The sequence below is a fragment of the Aethina tumida genome, chromosome 2 (assembly GCF_024364675.1).
Source record: "Aethina tumida isolate Nest 87 chromosome 2, icAetTumi1.1, whole genome shotgun sequence".
Lineage (NCBI taxonomy): Eukaryota > Metazoa > Arthropoda > Insecta > Coleoptera > Nitidulidae > Aethina > Aethina tumida.
This window is the reverse complement of record NC_065436.1, coordinates 21,001,675-21,017,530: the sequence shown is the minus strand read 5'-3', so window position 1 is coordinate 21,017,530 and position 15,856 is coordinate 21,001,675. Positions and strand designations below refer to the sequence as shown.

The 15,856-nt window shown below is 30.6% G+C and overlaps 4 protein-coding genes across 4 annotated transcripts; 1 reads left to right on the top strand and 3 right to left on the bottom strand.

Moving 5' to 3' along the window:
- Nucleotides 1-341: 341 nt before the first annotated feature.
- LOC109603613 (caspase-1-like) lies at nucleotides 342-1,734 on the bottom strand. Its single transcript, XM_020020102.2, has 4 exons — nucleotides 1,522-1,734; nucleotides 1,166-1,416; nucleotides 793-1,116; nucleotides 342-739 (listed from the first exon to the last, which is right to left on the bottom strand). The coding sequence occupies exons 1-4, from the start codon at nucleotides 1,563-1,565 to the stop codon at nucleotides 504-506; spliced, it is 855 nt and encodes a 284-aa protein (XP_019875661.2). The 5' UTR covers nucleotides 1,566-1,734; the 3' UTR covers nucleotides 342-503.
- A 2,404-nt stretch (nucleotides 1,735-4,138) lies between these two features.
- Nucleotides 4,139-7,626, bottom strand: LOC109603618 (uncharacterized). Its single transcript, XM_020020109.2, has 8 exons — nucleotides 7,513-7,626; nucleotides 7,263-7,374; nucleotides 6,945-7,205; nucleotides 5,036-5,169; nucleotides 4,704-4,955; nucleotides 4,471-4,645; nucleotides 4,299-4,415; nucleotides 4,139-4,220 (listed from the first exon to the last, which is right to left on the bottom strand). Exons 1-7 carry the CDS (start codon nucleotides 7,567-7,569, stop codon nucleotides 4,360-4,362), a joined length of 1,047 nt encoding a protein of 348 aa, XP_019875668.2. The 5' UTR covers nucleotides 7,570-7,626; the 3' UTR covers nucleotides 4,139-4,220; nucleotides 4,299-4,359.
- Nucleotides 7,627-8,355: 729 nt separating this feature from the next.
- LOC109594596 (uncharacterized) lies at nucleotides 8,356-12,069 on the bottom strand. Its single transcript, XM_020009814.2, has 8 exons — nucleotides 11,904-12,069; nucleotides 11,564-11,675; nucleotides 11,247-11,507; nucleotides 9,398-9,531; nucleotides 8,947-9,210; nucleotides 8,710-8,893; nucleotides 8,502-8,651; nucleotides 8,356-8,443 (listed from the first exon to the last, which is right to left on the bottom strand). The coding sequence occupies exons 1-8, from the start codon at nucleotides 11,958-11,960 to the stop codon at nucleotides 8,430-8,432; spliced, it is 1,176 nt and encodes a 391-aa protein (XP_019865373.1). The 5' UTR covers nucleotides 11,961-12,069; the 3' UTR covers nucleotides 8,356-8,429.
- A 711-nt stretch (nucleotides 12,070-12,780) lies between these two features.
- Nucleotides 12,781-15,589, top strand: LOC109606739 (uncharacterized). Its single transcript, XM_020023274.2, has 3 exons — nucleotides 12,781-12,959; nucleotides 13,068-13,148; nucleotides 15,193-15,589. The coding sequence occupies exons 1-3, from the start codon at nucleotides 12,808-12,810 to the stop codon at nucleotides 15,512-15,514; spliced, it is 555 nt and encodes a 184-aa protein (XP_019878833.1). The 5' UTR covers nucleotides 12,781-12,807; the 3' UTR covers nucleotides 15,515-15,589.
- The last annotated feature ends 267 nt before the right edge of the window (nucleotides 15,590-15,856 follow it).

Below are 15,856 nucleotides of genomic sequence, written 5' to 3'. Positions count from 1 at the left end.
TGTAGCCTTAATCATATTTAATTAAAATATGATTAAAAAATATTTTTTTATACCGTTTAATATTAATATTTATGTTTAATCAAATAGTTTTTTTATTACTTAACTTTAACGACTGCAGTTTACCTTTCGTGCCTTTTAAAGTTTATTAATTAATTATTGATCAACATATAAAAGATATTTGTGCTTTGATAAGATAAGAACATTATATTTACGTCATTCAATTACTAATGGGAATTACTCTAAACCAATATTTCTAAGAACACATTTATTTTAATAGGTTCTATTATTTATTGATACAATATTATTTATACATAGCTAAGTTTTAAATGGCTTTCGTCAGTTTAAATACTTTCATTTAAGAAAAAAATACAAATTTATGCGTGAAAATTATGTCATGACGATTATATATGATATAGTTTTATAACAGATTAAATCTAATTAATTATAAATATATTTACTTTTAAATATATAATAATAATAATATAATTCAGCCATTTATTATTTCACTTTTCATTAAATTTCAAGATTCTAGTCAACCTGCTGACAATTGAGCACATCTGCTTGCATCCAGACAACTGTGTTTTTCCTGATTCCTCTGAAGTAAATTCTATTGCAACTTGTCTATTAACAAAAGTTAGAATGGTTAAAAGATCATTTTTGTCGTGAAGTTTCCTCAGCTGATAAACTAGCGATTGGATGAAGTATGTTCCTAGATTAGGGTCCCTCCAGGAGTAGTAGCCTAAATAAAAAATCTCAAATTTACCAAATCTTATTTAATTGTTGTCAAAGTACCTTCAGTCGTGGAATACATAATCAGTATGTCCGCCATTACAGGAATGGAATAGGTTAATTCATGGTCTTTGCTCCCATCTGGTTCGTCAGTAAGAATCCGTTTTGATATCAGTTCCACGCCGGGATCAGTACCATTTCCTCGACAAGCCTGAATGAAGAACAACTTCGGTTTCCCTGCTAAAGAAGGGCAGTTCTCACCGGTAAACAGTTTCCACAAATTTTTAACAGGATAAGGCCCATCCTTTCCATAAAGTATTCCATCGTCCCCATGCGTCATTACCGAAATTAAGAGACAATCATTTAAACTATGGTCCATCTTCGAAACTGCAAAACACAATTTTATTATATAATCGAATTTTACTAATATACCAACCTATTTTTAGGACATCAGTGATTTCGGAAACGTTCAAGTCGTTGTAGGTTTTAACTTCGAAGTTCAACTCGTTTAATAATTGTTGCAGATCGTCCCGATCTTTGTCAGATCCTTCTCTAGTGGAACATTTTATAGAGAAGTTGACCTGATTGAAAATTACAGCGATGCCCCGTTTATCATGGGTCATGTCATAATAATCCGCGAAAGGATCCGGACCCAGGATTTCACCTTTTTTCGATTCATCAACGGATCTTTAAACAATAATAATGATTAACACGTCAATTAGAATAATAATTTTGTATATACGAGGTAAGTATAACAATATAAAAAAAAAATAGTTAAATTTAGACACCTACTTGTTAAAAATCCAGAAGTCAGCTTCGTCTTTGTCAGGCTCCATGATGGATGATTAATAACCATATGGTTTACGATAAGGCACTTTATATGTACATTTTCGCACACCTGTTCACTTGTTTCGCTTATCGAAGTGGTTACTGAAGGGCAGAACCGTAACTTCCACAAATAATTCAATTGTTTTGGAAGAATATTTCTCATTTCTAATTCAAATATAATATACACAGCGTTTCTAAAATATGGAAACTTCCAATAATGAAAAGAATCCTGAAGAAAATACAGCAACTCACTTTGATCTAAACGTGTTAAATTTGATACCGATTATCCTTAATTACATAATTAAAGTGATTTCTACACAATGAAAAATTAAGTTTTCATTCTCTAATTATCAAAACTAATCAAAATAAACTTATCACGCCTATTCTATTTTGTATTGTACGAAAAATACTTCATTTTTTAAATTTAAGTACAAGGAAAAATTATGTTATTTAGATTTTCTTTATTATTGGACGTGTCCTGTCAGCTATAAAATTTTGACCACAAAATTAGATGCACTTATCATAATAAATAATCATATTAAATTTAGCAATATTTTTTGGTTTACTATTAAGTGCTCCTCCTACTGTTTTTATGACAAAAACCCCTAGAAGAAAAATTGATACCGGTCCTGTGGAGTTTTAATTTTATCTATATATTCACTGAAGTCTATTGAAGAGTCAAATATGCACAGTGGTATCTTATGTCAACAAATAAATTGCATAATTCTATTAATATTGGCTAAATTATAAATATTATTATTTGCTTGGATTTAAGGATACAAATAAAATTAAATAGATAAATTACAATACTCTTAAATTATAAATATTTATAGAAAAGTATCTGGTCATTTCTTTCATTCATCCAAGCTTGGGCTGACACGAACTGTCTGGATATGTCGAAACCGTTTCTGTTGAATATGATTTCATTGACACTCTTGGAAGTTTATTATTATACCTAATGATATAAACATGTATTATTTTTCCTAAAATATTATTCTTATTTTAATTTACTTACTCGAGTATGTAATTTTGAAGGAGAGTTTTGAATTTCTAAAAAATAATTATTAATAAAATTTAAATTACAAAAATCATTATTATTGTAAAAGTAATAATATATACTAACACCATCTACAATCATCAACAAATTATAATAGTACACAAGGTTTATAACAATCAGAGCAAAGAATCTGCTATAAATAAAAATCAAAATTCCCTTAGTAACACAGCAAAAACTCTGCTCCAAAAGATCTGTTATTTGAAAACACCCATTAAAATCGTTTCCCATGAAAATTGCACTTAGAACATCCACAAATGTTATGAAATAAACTAGGATCACACTTGTAATAATGTTTTTCCTGCATAATTGTTTGTTTCGAGTATCTACAAATGTGTCGCATATAACGTGTAATATTTAAAAATCTCTATTGTTATACGTTACAGTAAAGCAAATATAATGAGAACAGTAACCATGTGACATGGGTTAGTAAAATTAAATATGTTAACATAATAAATGTGCCGGAATTGATCAAAATTGTGTCTTGCTCATTAGAACCTAAAATTAATAAAATTGGCTTCGGTATAATTTAAATTTTAGCCTACCTTTTATGTACTGGTTGTAAAAATAATGCGTAATAAAAGTTGGGTAGTACTCAGCATCTTCTAAATCAATACGAGGCTCATAATAGTACAACAATATTGTAGACGAAACTCCAATCCACAAAACACTTTGTATCTAAAATAATACTAATGTAAATAGGTTATTAATAAGTAATTTAATATGAACGTACAATTCCTGAAACTGAAACGTGAGTGGCCAAAGAGATTTCAAGATTGTTCATTCTCATATTTCAGCAGCAACACGAATTACTGGTTATTAGCCATGTTACTGTACAATTTTATCGTTTCAGTCTTTGGTTTAATTAAAAAGATAACTATCCTATATCAACAAAAATGTGAATTTGTTCTACACACATATTGTTAATAAGATTTAATAAAAAATTTGTTACACACATTATTAAATAGGCTGAAATTTTAATTTAAATAATCGTAATACTTTATTCGGATTTTAATCATAATTTTTTTTTATATTTTATTTAAATTTCTTAAAATATTAAATATATTATATATTCAAATTTTTCATTTTAATAAATAAAAAATGAAGTACAATTAGTAATTACAAGTTCTGACTGAATAATAAATCTAATTATCAATTTATAAATTATAAAATTAAATTATATTAAAGATATAATATTTAATACATGTGTATATACCAACATTTTATTATTATGACAATATTGCATTAGTGTTATTTGTTCCGTTATCAATTTAAAAGATAAGCTCACCAAAACTACACCCAAACAATATAAAAAAATTCCCTTCCTAATTAAAACATTTATTGTTTGTTAATTATCTAGTAAAAATAACTTTATTTTTACCTTCACAATTTGTATTTAAAAAAGTTAGTTGTTTAATTTGCTAATTGGAAAATTTAACAATATTTATTCATTTTAATAATGCTGTATAAACAACACACTCATTATCACGTCATATGACAGTAAGTGAATTAAACAAAGTTAAAAAATAACGTTTATTAAAAATTAAAATAACATATTGACATGTATACAATATTTTTCAGTTCGACTTTCAATATTACAATGCGGTACCTAAAAATAATATATTACAATTCTTCAAATAATTATATTATAATTAAAAGTTATCAAGAAAAATAAAAATGTACGTACTGGTTTCTACTGTAAGTTGTTCTTGAGCTTTTTCAGAAAGTTTTTCGTATATTCAAGAAAATTATACAGACGTTTCGCCACTAGTTCGACGGATTACTATCCTATCCTCAATTGGTTCTGTAACCATAGATAGATTAATATTGAACAGTAGCAATCCAAGTCAAAAACTAACCAGTAACAACAACTTTTTTTCTTGAACAGTGAGGTGTGCTGTCCCTAGGTTTAGTGTTCATATCCGATTCATTAATTATACTAATACTATCAGAAGACGCTTCAGCAGACGAAGCCCCATAAAACTCCTGCCACTTGCGAATCCGTGCTTCCGACGAGTAATGTTTATTTCTCGCCTGAAACAAAATTATAATCGTTAAAATCGAAAGTAAAAAACCAAATTGATTTTCTAACCCGCACAGTACTTTGGCCTCCGCCACTAACGAATCTACCACTAGGTGCAAGATTCTTGAACGACTCCACGGTGGTGCTCATGACCCCATAAAACGCATAAATGTTAGGGATCCAGAATATGAAGAATCTTAGAGACAGTTGTATGAGAATTATTGTCGGAATTGCCGGACCAAGCGGTCCCAAGCTGCCATTCAGGTGTTCGAATTCTTGATAGTTGCTCACACCGATGAACTTTAACCACTGTGTGAAACTCTACAACAAAATTTACAATTTAAGGACGGAATGAAAACGTTTAATTTCTGAAACAATCTGGTTCCTAAAATGTGACTCACCTTTATTGCCAATAAGTCGAATCCAAAATGAACAGCAGCAATGACATCAATTATGGATATGATGCCAGTACAAATCATATACGGGAGATTGAATATCAGTGTCCAACAGTTTTTTACGGCTAATAAACTCCCAACTGAAATTTTCAAAGAAATAACCAACTATTCGTTCAAAGAATTTGACTGAAGGTATTAAAATTAGATGTTTACTCTGCATAATCAACTAATATTCGTGTTAAACTGGTTGACCTGTTGAAACAACATTTTTCAAGAGAATTATTAAGAACGAAGAAACATTTTGAGCTATTACATGACATTACTAAAGTTTAAAATAAAACCAACTATACTAACTGTAAAAAAGCAACATGCCTAGAGTAAGAGAAAGAAATAATTTTAGCCAATTAAGCTAGTTTGATAGAGACACAATAGTGGGTCTGGATGAAGCAAAAATTTCGTTTCGAGAAACGTTTGAACATAAATGTGAATATTGTAATACGATGGCAATCATATAGTGAAGAGGTTCAGGAAGACCCAAATCTACCACTGAGCCACAAGAGGAAGTAGAGCAAGAGGTTCCGGAAGACCCAAAGCTACCACAGAGCCACAAGAACATCGTCTTAGATTATTGGACCTAAGAGACAGATGAATTCAACGTGAATGATTGCTGTTCAATTTTATGCCGATGAAAGTGTCGGTATTCGATATGTTTACCTCCGTATAAGGTCTTTTGGCCTAAGGATTTCTCGCTCTTTTTTTTGGACTTTCTTATATCACCAAAACATAGGTGCCAACGTAGTGACTAGTGTATAGAACGTCAACAGTGGGATGAGGTATGAAATCACATTGTATATAGTGTTATATCATGCTTTTGCTAAAGCACGGACGATGGTCATGTGTTAGTAAGATGGCGACATGGAGGAAGTCGTGAGAGTTGGGTTTAATGGTATGGGGTGCTATTGCTTATGGTAATAGGTCGGTCACCTTCAGTTTTCAATAGTGGCAAAATGACTTCCCAGTGATATGTGGATGACATTTTGGAGCCTTCATCTCTACATAAGAAGAGATCTCGAACTAACTTTTGAGTAAGATAATGCCCTCCAACATATTGCCAAGAATACATTAAACTTCCTAGAAGCCTCCCATGTGAACTTCAGTTCGTGTGGGTGAGATACCACAAGAAAATGTAGATAATCTCATTAGATTAATGCCAATTGATTGATAAATTTTAAAAATAATGAATTCATTTTAGAAGAGACAAAAAGTCAACTAGTATTATTAATTAAAAGTGATTTGGTAAATTATATATTCATGTGAAACATTATTTTTTATATTATAGACAGATAGATGAGATGAGGTCATATTGAGTTTTCATTAGTGGCAATATGACGTCCCAGCGATATGTGGATGATGTTTTGGAGCATTATTTTCATCCCTACATAAGAAGAGATCTCGGACTAACTTTTCAGTAAGATAATGCCCGTCGACATATTGCCAGGAACACATTAAACTTCCTAGAAGCCTCCCATGTGAACTTCAGTTCGTGTTGGTGAGATACCACAAGAAAATGTAGATAATCTCATTAGATTGATGCCAACTGATTGATAAATTTTAAAAATAATGAATTCATTTTAGAAGAGACAAAAAGTTAACTAGTATTATTAATTAAAAGTGATTAAGTAAATGACATATTCATGTTAAACATTATTTTTTATTTTATAGATAACTAGATGAGATATATATCTATAGATAAACATTTGTACACCTGAACATGATTGTTTTGACCTAAATAACATGCGTCATTCCTACATATTCTCATAATTTTTAAATTAGATTAATAGCGACAAAACATGTCACATTTAGGAAAAAACAATAGTGAATTTTATTGTTTAGCTTCCTGTATAAATTAACTTACCGATTAATAATACTGCAGTTGTAATCCATACAATATCGGATATAATAAATATTTGAATATACACACTAGTCCTATAAGCAGCATTGGCTTCCTCTGGAAATATTCCTTTGCTCAACACTTCTTCTAATATCTGGTATAAGGAATAATCACCCACTTTTAAAAAATTGATTCTATTTAAACTATTATTATTACCAGATGGTTTCAGATCTTTTAACACAAATATATTTTGGTCCTCGAGATGAATTTCCCCACATGATTTTTCTTAAACAAGAAAATTGATTGTTTAATTAATAAATAATTGATAAATTTTAAACTTACTGTAGAAATATGTGAGATATACAAATACAAAAATTTCTGTGGTCAGTTCCACACTACATGAATATGCGTAATACCCAAATATTGTCCAGGCTAACCGAAATAATGTTTGTACCTTAAAAGTAACATTCATAGAAATTAATATACACCAAATTGGACAAGGAAGTTGACTTTAATTTAATAGTTATTAAAATATAAAATCAAGTTTATCTACTATTTAATTTATTCCCTGTTAACTAAACAAAAAACTTACAATAGTCCATGTTGCTGCTGTGATACAGCTAAAATGATAACGACACACCAGTCTCATCACATAAAACTATCATAAATTTTGTTAATTTTTCAAACATTTGCTAACACATATTTGTGAGGTGTAGAACTGATTAATAACCTAATGAAAGTTATTGCTATGTAAAGATAAGATAGTCTCATATGGTATCCGCAGAAAAAAGCACTTCAATATATAGAAGAAGATAAAATATATTGATTGGTATTGTCTAAATTGATAAGTGATTGTGATGTCAGCGATGCACGCACCGATTTTGTGGTAACACTCAACTTTTATCATTTGTTTTGTACGAAATTAACTTCCTTCATCCTGTATTTATCATGTAATGCGTAATGATCACAAGTAGAAGAAGCATTTGAGCAAGAAATTTTAAAAGAAGAAATGCATATATATTGGAGAGAGGCATGAACTTATTAGTGTATAGTTTTAGTTTTTCCTTTACATTTACAACTTTTGGATGCCAAGAAGAAGTTTATGAATCAACTGTAGCCATAAGAAGTTAAAATGCTACTTTTAATTATTAAAAGTACAAATATTCTCTAACCAATAACAATAATATTTTTGTCTAATTTTTGAGTTGTTTATTGTTTATCCAAACAATAATAACTAAAACAATTAAAATATATTCTCTCTTTTTAACGTTACCTAATTATATGTATAAAAGCTACTTGTTTATTTTGCTGATTAGAAATCTTAATAATATTTGTTCGTTTTAATGATACTCCATAAACAAAATACTAACTGTTTTGATATGGAGGATAATTTGGATGCTGGTTCGTTGAATACGATGTGTGAAATGAAGCTAAGTTAAAAAAAAAATAGTGTATTAAAAAATTAAAATAACATGTATATAAAATTATTCTTCAGTTCGATTTTTAGAATTATAACGCAGTACCTGAAAAAATAAATATATTATTCCAAGAATTAATATCATCAAATTAAATTATACATACTAGCTATTCTACTATCGTCTTCGCTACTACTTGGTCTCGAGTATCTATTTTCAGGAAGTTTCCCATACGACCAGGGAAAACTGGACGCATCATAATATTTAGACGATTCGTTACTTGTTTTGCGGTTGACCGTGCTCTTCTCAATTGGTTCTGAAACATCAACTCAGTACTCAATATTTAACATTTAAAATCGTATAGGAAAACTAACCGCTTACAACAACCTTTTTTCTTGCACTATGTGCTATAATACTACTCCTACTATTAGAGTTGTGGTCCACTTCGTTAATTGTACTAATAGTACTAGTAGACGCTTCGGCGGACGAAGCGCCATAAAATTGCTGCCACTTGCGAATTCGAGCCTCGGATGAGTTCAGTCGTAGTTCGTTTGCTCCCTGAAACAAAATGATTTTCATCTTACGGATCAAAACCAAACGGATGTTCTTACCTGTATGGTACTGGAACTGATTCTGGAGGTACGACCACTGCCGGATGGACTGGTGGGCTCCACTTTGGCGTATGACTCCGCAGTGAGGCTCACTGATCCATAAAACACACATATGTTAAGAACCCAGAATACGAAAAGTCTTAAACAGAGCACTATGAGGATTATGGTCGGAATTGCCGGACCTATCCATCCCAAACTGCCGTTTAAGTGTTCGAAATCTTGGGAATTGGTTACGCCGACAAACTTCAACCATGTTGTGAAACTCTACAACATATTTTTTTTGTAAGAAATTTATAATTAAGTGGATATACTGAGAAAACATCGCAATAACTTGTTATGACGATGTGAGAAGAAATTTACGCGTTCCTAGTTCCTATCTAATTAGTTTAATCAATAGACAGCGCAATGTTTGCTTTCGGACAAACAATCTAGTTCCTATAAGACGACTCACCTTTATTGTCAACAAGTCGAATCCGAAATGAACGGCGGCAATGACATCAATTATGGATATGACCCCAGTACACACTACGTATGGGGCATATAATATCACTGCCCAGTGTTTTCTTACAGCCATTAAACTCCCTACTAAAAAGTTAAGGTCAAGTTAAAAATGTGAAATTAAGAGATTTTTTATCAACTAATAGGCAAATTTAACTTTAATTCAATATTTAATGCAGAATTTCTGTTCAATACAAAAAAAGTTATAGACTATTTGGTCTAGAATAGTAATTACTTAATCCAAACTCATTTTGAATAAACACATACGTAATAAAATATAAAAATTGTTGGTGATGGAGGCATAGTCTGGGTTTTTTGATGTGTTGAATAGACAGATGGACTAACAAACTAATAAGTCGTGAATTGGCTTAATGTTAGTACAAGTAATTTTGTATGAAAAGTCTTGATTATGTTTTCTGTGAACAAGTATCATTAATAAAATGTGTTCTATTAAACATTTGAGTTTCATCACGTTTTTGTATAATTAATGTATGTAAGACATTTCCAATCTTTCTGTTAAGATTTAAGGCTTGGGATTGTTCTTTTGCGTTTATAAATTAACTATCAGTAGTTAATCTTTCATTGATTGAACGTCAAATACATATGTTGTTAATCACCTTCCAAGGATTGACCTAAACATGGTCCTGGGTCTTACTACCAGTCCATTAGTGGTGTGGTGGGAAGCTATCGGATCTACCCACAATTTCAATTCTTTCTGATTAGTTTTGTTCTTCTACTCTTCCAGTTTAGACTATAGGAAGAGCACTGCTTTATGTTCCTAGTGTTCAGCTTACCTATGCTACCCTGCATATATGTGTTCATACATTTCCTACCCATATAAGTCTTTCTTATGTTCGTGTTGGTCATGATACCATAGAAGAGGTTTTAGTATTTTTTAAGGATTTTTTCTCAAAATTTATTGAAAGAAAAAGGTGATCACCAATTATTCTCTTTAGAAGACGGATCCAAGAAAAGTTGATTAACTGTTATGTGTCAATTTTTGTTTATTGTGAAAGGTATATGTTTTGATGTAATTTGGTAATTTTATCTGTACATTTTTCTATGTAAGGTAAAAACACCTCTGTGCTGCTATTGCTGTCTTTTCTTTTTTTGACCTTATATTCCCACTACATTTACATTTGGCATTTCAAATGGTATAATTGTTAGAGCTTAACACCTTGATCAGTTATTCTAATTTAGTTTCTACAGATTCCTCATCACATATAGCGAAAACTCTATCGATCACTGAGTAGATTACGTTGATTCTCTCTTGAATGGTGATGCGACATACCATTTAAATGTGTATATGAGTTTTCTTTCTGCGTGTGCTAAGCCATCATCTGGTTTTCTAGTTAACGAAACATCCGGTCCATTCTCTTCTATTTCTGCTCTGAATTTAATATTTTAATGTTTACCATTTATATACACATCTCTTAACACTTAACTCTTGGTTTTAGTTAAAGCAATAATGGTAAACTCATAGTAGGCCCTTCTATTTGTTGTTAAACTTTACCATTAAACAGGAAATTAGTTGAAGTTAATCATCTGCAAAGTAACTCCACATACAGATCGAAACATCTATATACATTAATTATAATGATTTGCAACGAAACCCAAAACTTTTACGAAATAAATGATTAATTCAATTCATTCAATTTTTTTAAACATGATGCATGTATATTTATTTAATCCCCAATATTGTAAGTCATTCCCTATTAATTCTAAACTGTATTAATACAGATAACGATATAACATACGACAAAACAATAGATAATGAATATTATTAGACATTTTTTACTTACCAATTAAAAGTATTGCAGTTACAATCCATATAAAATCTGTTACAATAAATATTTTAATATACACACTCGTCCTATAAGCAGCACTGCCTTCTTCTGAAAATTTTCCTTCCCTCAGTACTTCTTCTAATATTTCATATAAGGAATAATCACCCGCCTTTACAAAATTTCTCCTACTAATACTACTATTACTATAATTTGTTTTCAGATCTTTTATGACGAATATACGCTCGTCGTCGAGATGAACTTCTCCACATGATTTTTCTTAAACAAGAAAATTTGTTATAAAACTTAAAGGCAATTGATTTATTTAAACTTACTGTAAAAATATGTGAGATATACAAATACTATTAAATAATGAGAAGGTACTACACTACATAAATATGCATAATATCCGGGTATAGCCCATGCTAGGTGAAATAATGTTTGTATCTAAAAAATAAAGTTGTTTAAGGAAAATGTTGTTTATATATAAAATTTGAATGGGCAACTATACTAGTTTAGAATGGTTTAATAAATATTTACTTGTTAACATATCTAACTAAGTATCAAATTGGAGAAGCAAATAATAGTCATCAATTTATAGTCATTAAAAGTCATAAAAGAACTTCGTTTATCGCCAAATTAATTTTATCCGTGTTAACCAAGCAACCGACTTACAATAGTCCATGTAGCTGCAGTGATACTGCGAACATGATAACCACACACCACTCTCATCACTCAAAACTATCACGAATTTCGTCAATTTTTTTTAAATATTGAACCGACACATATTTAAGCGGTACGGAACTGATTGACAACCAAATGACCCTATCAAGATAAGATAGTCGAATAACACAATCCGCAGAAAAAAGCCAATCCATATATATGTATAAAAAGAAGATAAAAAATATCGATTGGTATTGTTTCGAGCGATAGGCAAATTTGATTAAAGCGATCCACGCACGAATTTTATCGATAAAATAAAGGTGAGAACACTCAACAATTATTGGCGTTGCATCTAACTTCCTGGGTTCCTAATTTTGCCATGACTGAATGATATTCTCAGGAAGGACTTCACAAGACCAACATATTTAAAAGCATATCTTGATATTTATCAATAAAAATGTAATTTGCCTGAATAGTGCCTTACAGCGGTTTAAGAAACATAAAAATGTTTGTCTGGATGTCGTGCATATTTAGGATACGTCATTTGACACTTATTTTCTCTGAATTGAAATATCATTGATGTCCTTTACTGAGCTGACTCATCCCACATATTTTTGAATGACACCTTAGACAAGTACATCCTTGATAAATCAAAATATAATTTAAAAACCATGGAAAAGATGCATCGATGCAAGAATCCTTGCATGTATATAACAGAGACGTTCAATTTGAAAATTCTAAGTACTTTCACCTTGAAGGATTATTCCTAAAAACTTATATTAATTAGCAATAATATGCCAAATTGTCTTATGTTCACGAAACGTCACAAGTGTTAATTAAATTAAACAACCAAGTATAAATTAGTGATGACTACATAAAGTATCAGTTTTCTGCCAGTCCAAGTCGAAGAATAACAATGGCTTCTGTTAAATACTGCCTTCTGTTGGCTCTACTTGTTGGTACAACTTTCATTTACGGACGGGCAGAAGACGACTCCAAAGAGAGCTCTAGCTCGGAGGAGAGTTTGGAAAACTCGACGGAAACCAACAGCACTGGCCCCCAAGACCTGTGAGACTTTTCATGAATTATGGTGTAGTGATATAGTGATTTTGAACACATTAATTTACATTAAGATGTTTGTGAAACATATTTTAAATCTTCTAAAATTTGTTTCAGATATGTGATCAAGACAGTGGTTTATGAAGTTGGAATTTTAACTGATGCAAGCAACGACACTGGCATTCCTTCCAATGAGACGTAAGTGTTTATTTATTTATTTTTATTATAAAACGGGAATTCCTAAACAGGTGTTAATTCCTTTAATAAAGGAAATAAATTTAATGATTCATATTTATTTTAATTTTAAATGGTGAAATTATACAATAAGAAAAGAGTTGGACCCGCCTGAATTTAGAGTGAGACATCATGCATGACAGAGACAGTAGAAGTCTGTTCCATAGTGGGAGACTTGCTGTCTCTATTGTTCATGTTCTGTGGGAAAATTGAAAATCAGGAGCTATTTTTTAATGAAGTAGTCTGTGGAATGTTATACTTAACACCCAAATTTTATTGACTTCCTTCAATTCACCGTTCAATTCAACACATTAATTTTATCTTTCGTATATCCATGATTATCTGAATTGTTCTGACGTAATTTTCACACATAATTCATTAATTCTACCACGAACTTAGTAAAATTTAAATTTTAATAGTAAATATAGTATAATTAATATAGTATTATTAATGTAATATTCCAATATTGTTGTATAATAATATAATTTGTGTTACTTTTGTTTATTATCTAGACTACTTAATTAAAAAACAATTTCATAAGAAGAATATGATTAATTTTCCACAGAATTATGAATGAGCATAATTATGCTAGCATAATTTTTTATGAAGTTTGTTTCAAAGGGTGCTTAATCCAGTAGAGTAATTAGATTTGATATAAAAAATATGCTGGTATGATTTCTTCAATTGTTATGCTTAACAAATTACCATGTAGGTTTTGGTTTTGAGTCAAAAAATTTGACATTTTTCCATAATTACATATCTTCATTCTTTACAGTTGAAAAAAGTTTGTTAAAATCAGACGAAAATACAATTTATTGGAGGGTGTCACGTTTTAAAATGGGCCACACTGTATATAATATAGCATAAATCTTTATTATTATGATAAAAGTAATTTGATATTATTAAGAAAATATTTGTGCATGTTTGTTTACTTAAATTGTTGCATGATATAACTAAAATAAATCTAAGATAAATTGCAATTCATAAAAACGCAAATGATTTGCAGTTTTTTTAAATCCAGAGAATTTATTAATAACATGTCAATAATAAAAATAGAAAACGAGTTAGTTACTCTGTGACCATTATAAAACAAATAAAACATAAATTGGAGATAAGCAACGCCAAAACGAAGTGATCCAAACTGGAACGGTGGACTCATTAAAATTTTTTATCGGTTATCTCCAGACTCTATTGTTATCCCATAAAAAGCAACGTCAAGAAATTCTCAGTAAACATGGACTTTGTGGCACGGAGTTTTGAATTTTTGCTCAAAAACTGCGATGAGTCTAATCAATATATGAAGGTCGTTAACCATAAAATCAAACAGTACTCAAAACTGTTTTCCCTGTTTTTTTTTTATTTGGTCGGTTACGTTCCACGTCCAAAATCTTACCGTCTGGTGTTGGCGATGACGTGCGGAAAATTTCTTACGAGGATAGAGGCGGTTAATACGGGGGACGGTACGTAACAGTGGCGTAACAAAATCGGTTAGTCTGGGACGCAAAAATCTACCCGCCACTCAGTCGGAAAGAAACAAGGCAAACGCGACCTCAAGCTTCACTTCAAAAGTTTATAATAATTCATTTTTTTGACGTAAATTCGATGGAACTTACATAATTCACTTACTTTTTTAATTTAAAATCTTATGCAATTATAACATCATTAGTGTAATTTAGTATTTTCAAATAAAAATAAATTAATTCAAAATCAATTATCATTATACAGGAAAACTGAACCTTAGTTCTATAGAATTTCCATTATATTGTCAATTAGATTTAATTAAGATGTTCAGTCACGATGACCATTGATACAGATAAGAATCGTGTAACATACAAAATTTTGGTTGAATCATTTAATGGATCAAAGTCCTGGTTTATTTATATCTGATGAAAGTATTAAATCACACATAGAACTTTATGAAATATCACCAGACACTTAAAACTTAAATTTGAATTAGATTAGTCAAAAACCAATAATATTAAATAATAAAATTGATCCCACTTTCCAGCCACGAACAAGTCGACCTCTCATTCTTCGACCCCAAACACAACGGCAGCGTGATAGACCTCTCCAAAATCCCTCTGCCAATCCAGACCAACATCAGCGGTGTTTCCGTTACCGGGATACTTCCCAGCAATTTGGGAGCAATCATCTTGCCCAACAACGGCTCCGATCCCGAATTGAACGCCTCCTTCCCAATCTTGCCCAATAAGCAAGTCAAGGTGACGCAGAACATCAGCACGGACAATCCACAAAAGGGATCGGCGATTGTTTCCAATTTGCCGCAAATTCTTGGACTGACAACCAACAATGAGACCAAGGAAGCTTAGATTTTAACTAAGTTTCCATGTGTGTACATTTATGGCTAATTATTAAGTGATTTAATAATAAATTATATTTGTTAATTATGGATTTTTATTTATGTATGCTTTTTGTTAGTTCAATTTTAGAAAATAAATCTTTTGTATCAAAGAATCAACCACTATACCGATTCTCCATTTGTTCAATTTATTGGTAAAATCTTTTGCCGTACTATTCAGCAACTGCATCTAAATTGTCAGAGAAGAATTCTAAATGTGTGAAGAAGCTAGTGACATGAGACATGTTGTAACTTAATTTCTTGTAAGATGTAAGAGTAGATAGATCTATGTAGTTCTTTCATTTATTCAAAA

Bases quoted from the DNA above. Each gene is read 5' to 3' on its own strand.
- LOC109606739 (XM_020023274.2), top strand. From the start codon at position 12,808: ATGGCTTCTGTTAAATACTGCCTTCTGTTGGCTCTACTTGTTGGTACA. The intron at 12,960-13,067 runs GTGAGACTTTTC...AATTTGTTTCAG, and splicing joins AGCACTGGCCCCCAAGACCT to ATATGTGATCAAGACAGTGG. The intron at 13,149-15,192 runs GTAAGTGTTTAT...CCCACTTTCCAG, and splicing joins GGCATTCCTTCCAATGAGAC to CCACGAACAAGTCGACCTCT.
- LOC109603613 (XM_020020102.2), bottom strand. From the start codon at position 1,565: ATGGAGCCTGACAAAGACGAAGCTGACTTCTGGATTTTTAACAA. The intron at 1,117-1,165 runs GTTGGTATATTA...TGTGTTTTGCAG, and splicing joins CACTGATGTCCTAAAAATAG to TTTCGAAGATGGACCATAGT. The intron at 740-792 runs GTACTTTGACAA...TTTTTTATTTAG, and splicing joins TATGTATTCCACGACTGAAG to GCTACTACTCCTGGAGGGAC.
- LOC109603618 (XM_020020109.2), bottom strand. From the start codon at position 7,569: ATGAGACTGGTGTGTCGTTATCATTTTAGCTGTATCACAGCAGCAACA. The intron at 7,206-7,262 runs GTAAGTTTAAAA...TTCTTGTTTAAG, and splicing joins ATATCTCACATATTTCTACA to AAAAATCATGTGGGGAAATT. The intron at 4,646-4,703 runs GTTAGAAAATCA...ATTTTGTTTCAG, and splicing joins GAGGCCAAAGTACTGTGCGG to GCGAGAAATAAACATTACTC.
- LOC109594596 (XM_020009814.2), bottom strand. From the start codon at position 11,960: ATGAGAGTGGTGTGTGGTTATCATGTTCGCAGTATCACTGCAGCTACA. The intron at 9,532-11,246 runs GTAAGTAAAAAA...TTAACTTTTTAG, and splicing joins AACTGCAATACTTTTAATTG to TAGGGAGTTTAATGGCTGTA. The intron at 8,652-8,709 runs GTTAGTTTTCCT...TTGATGTTTCAG, and splicing joins AAAAAAGGTTGTTGTAAGCG to AACCAATTGAGAAGAGCACG.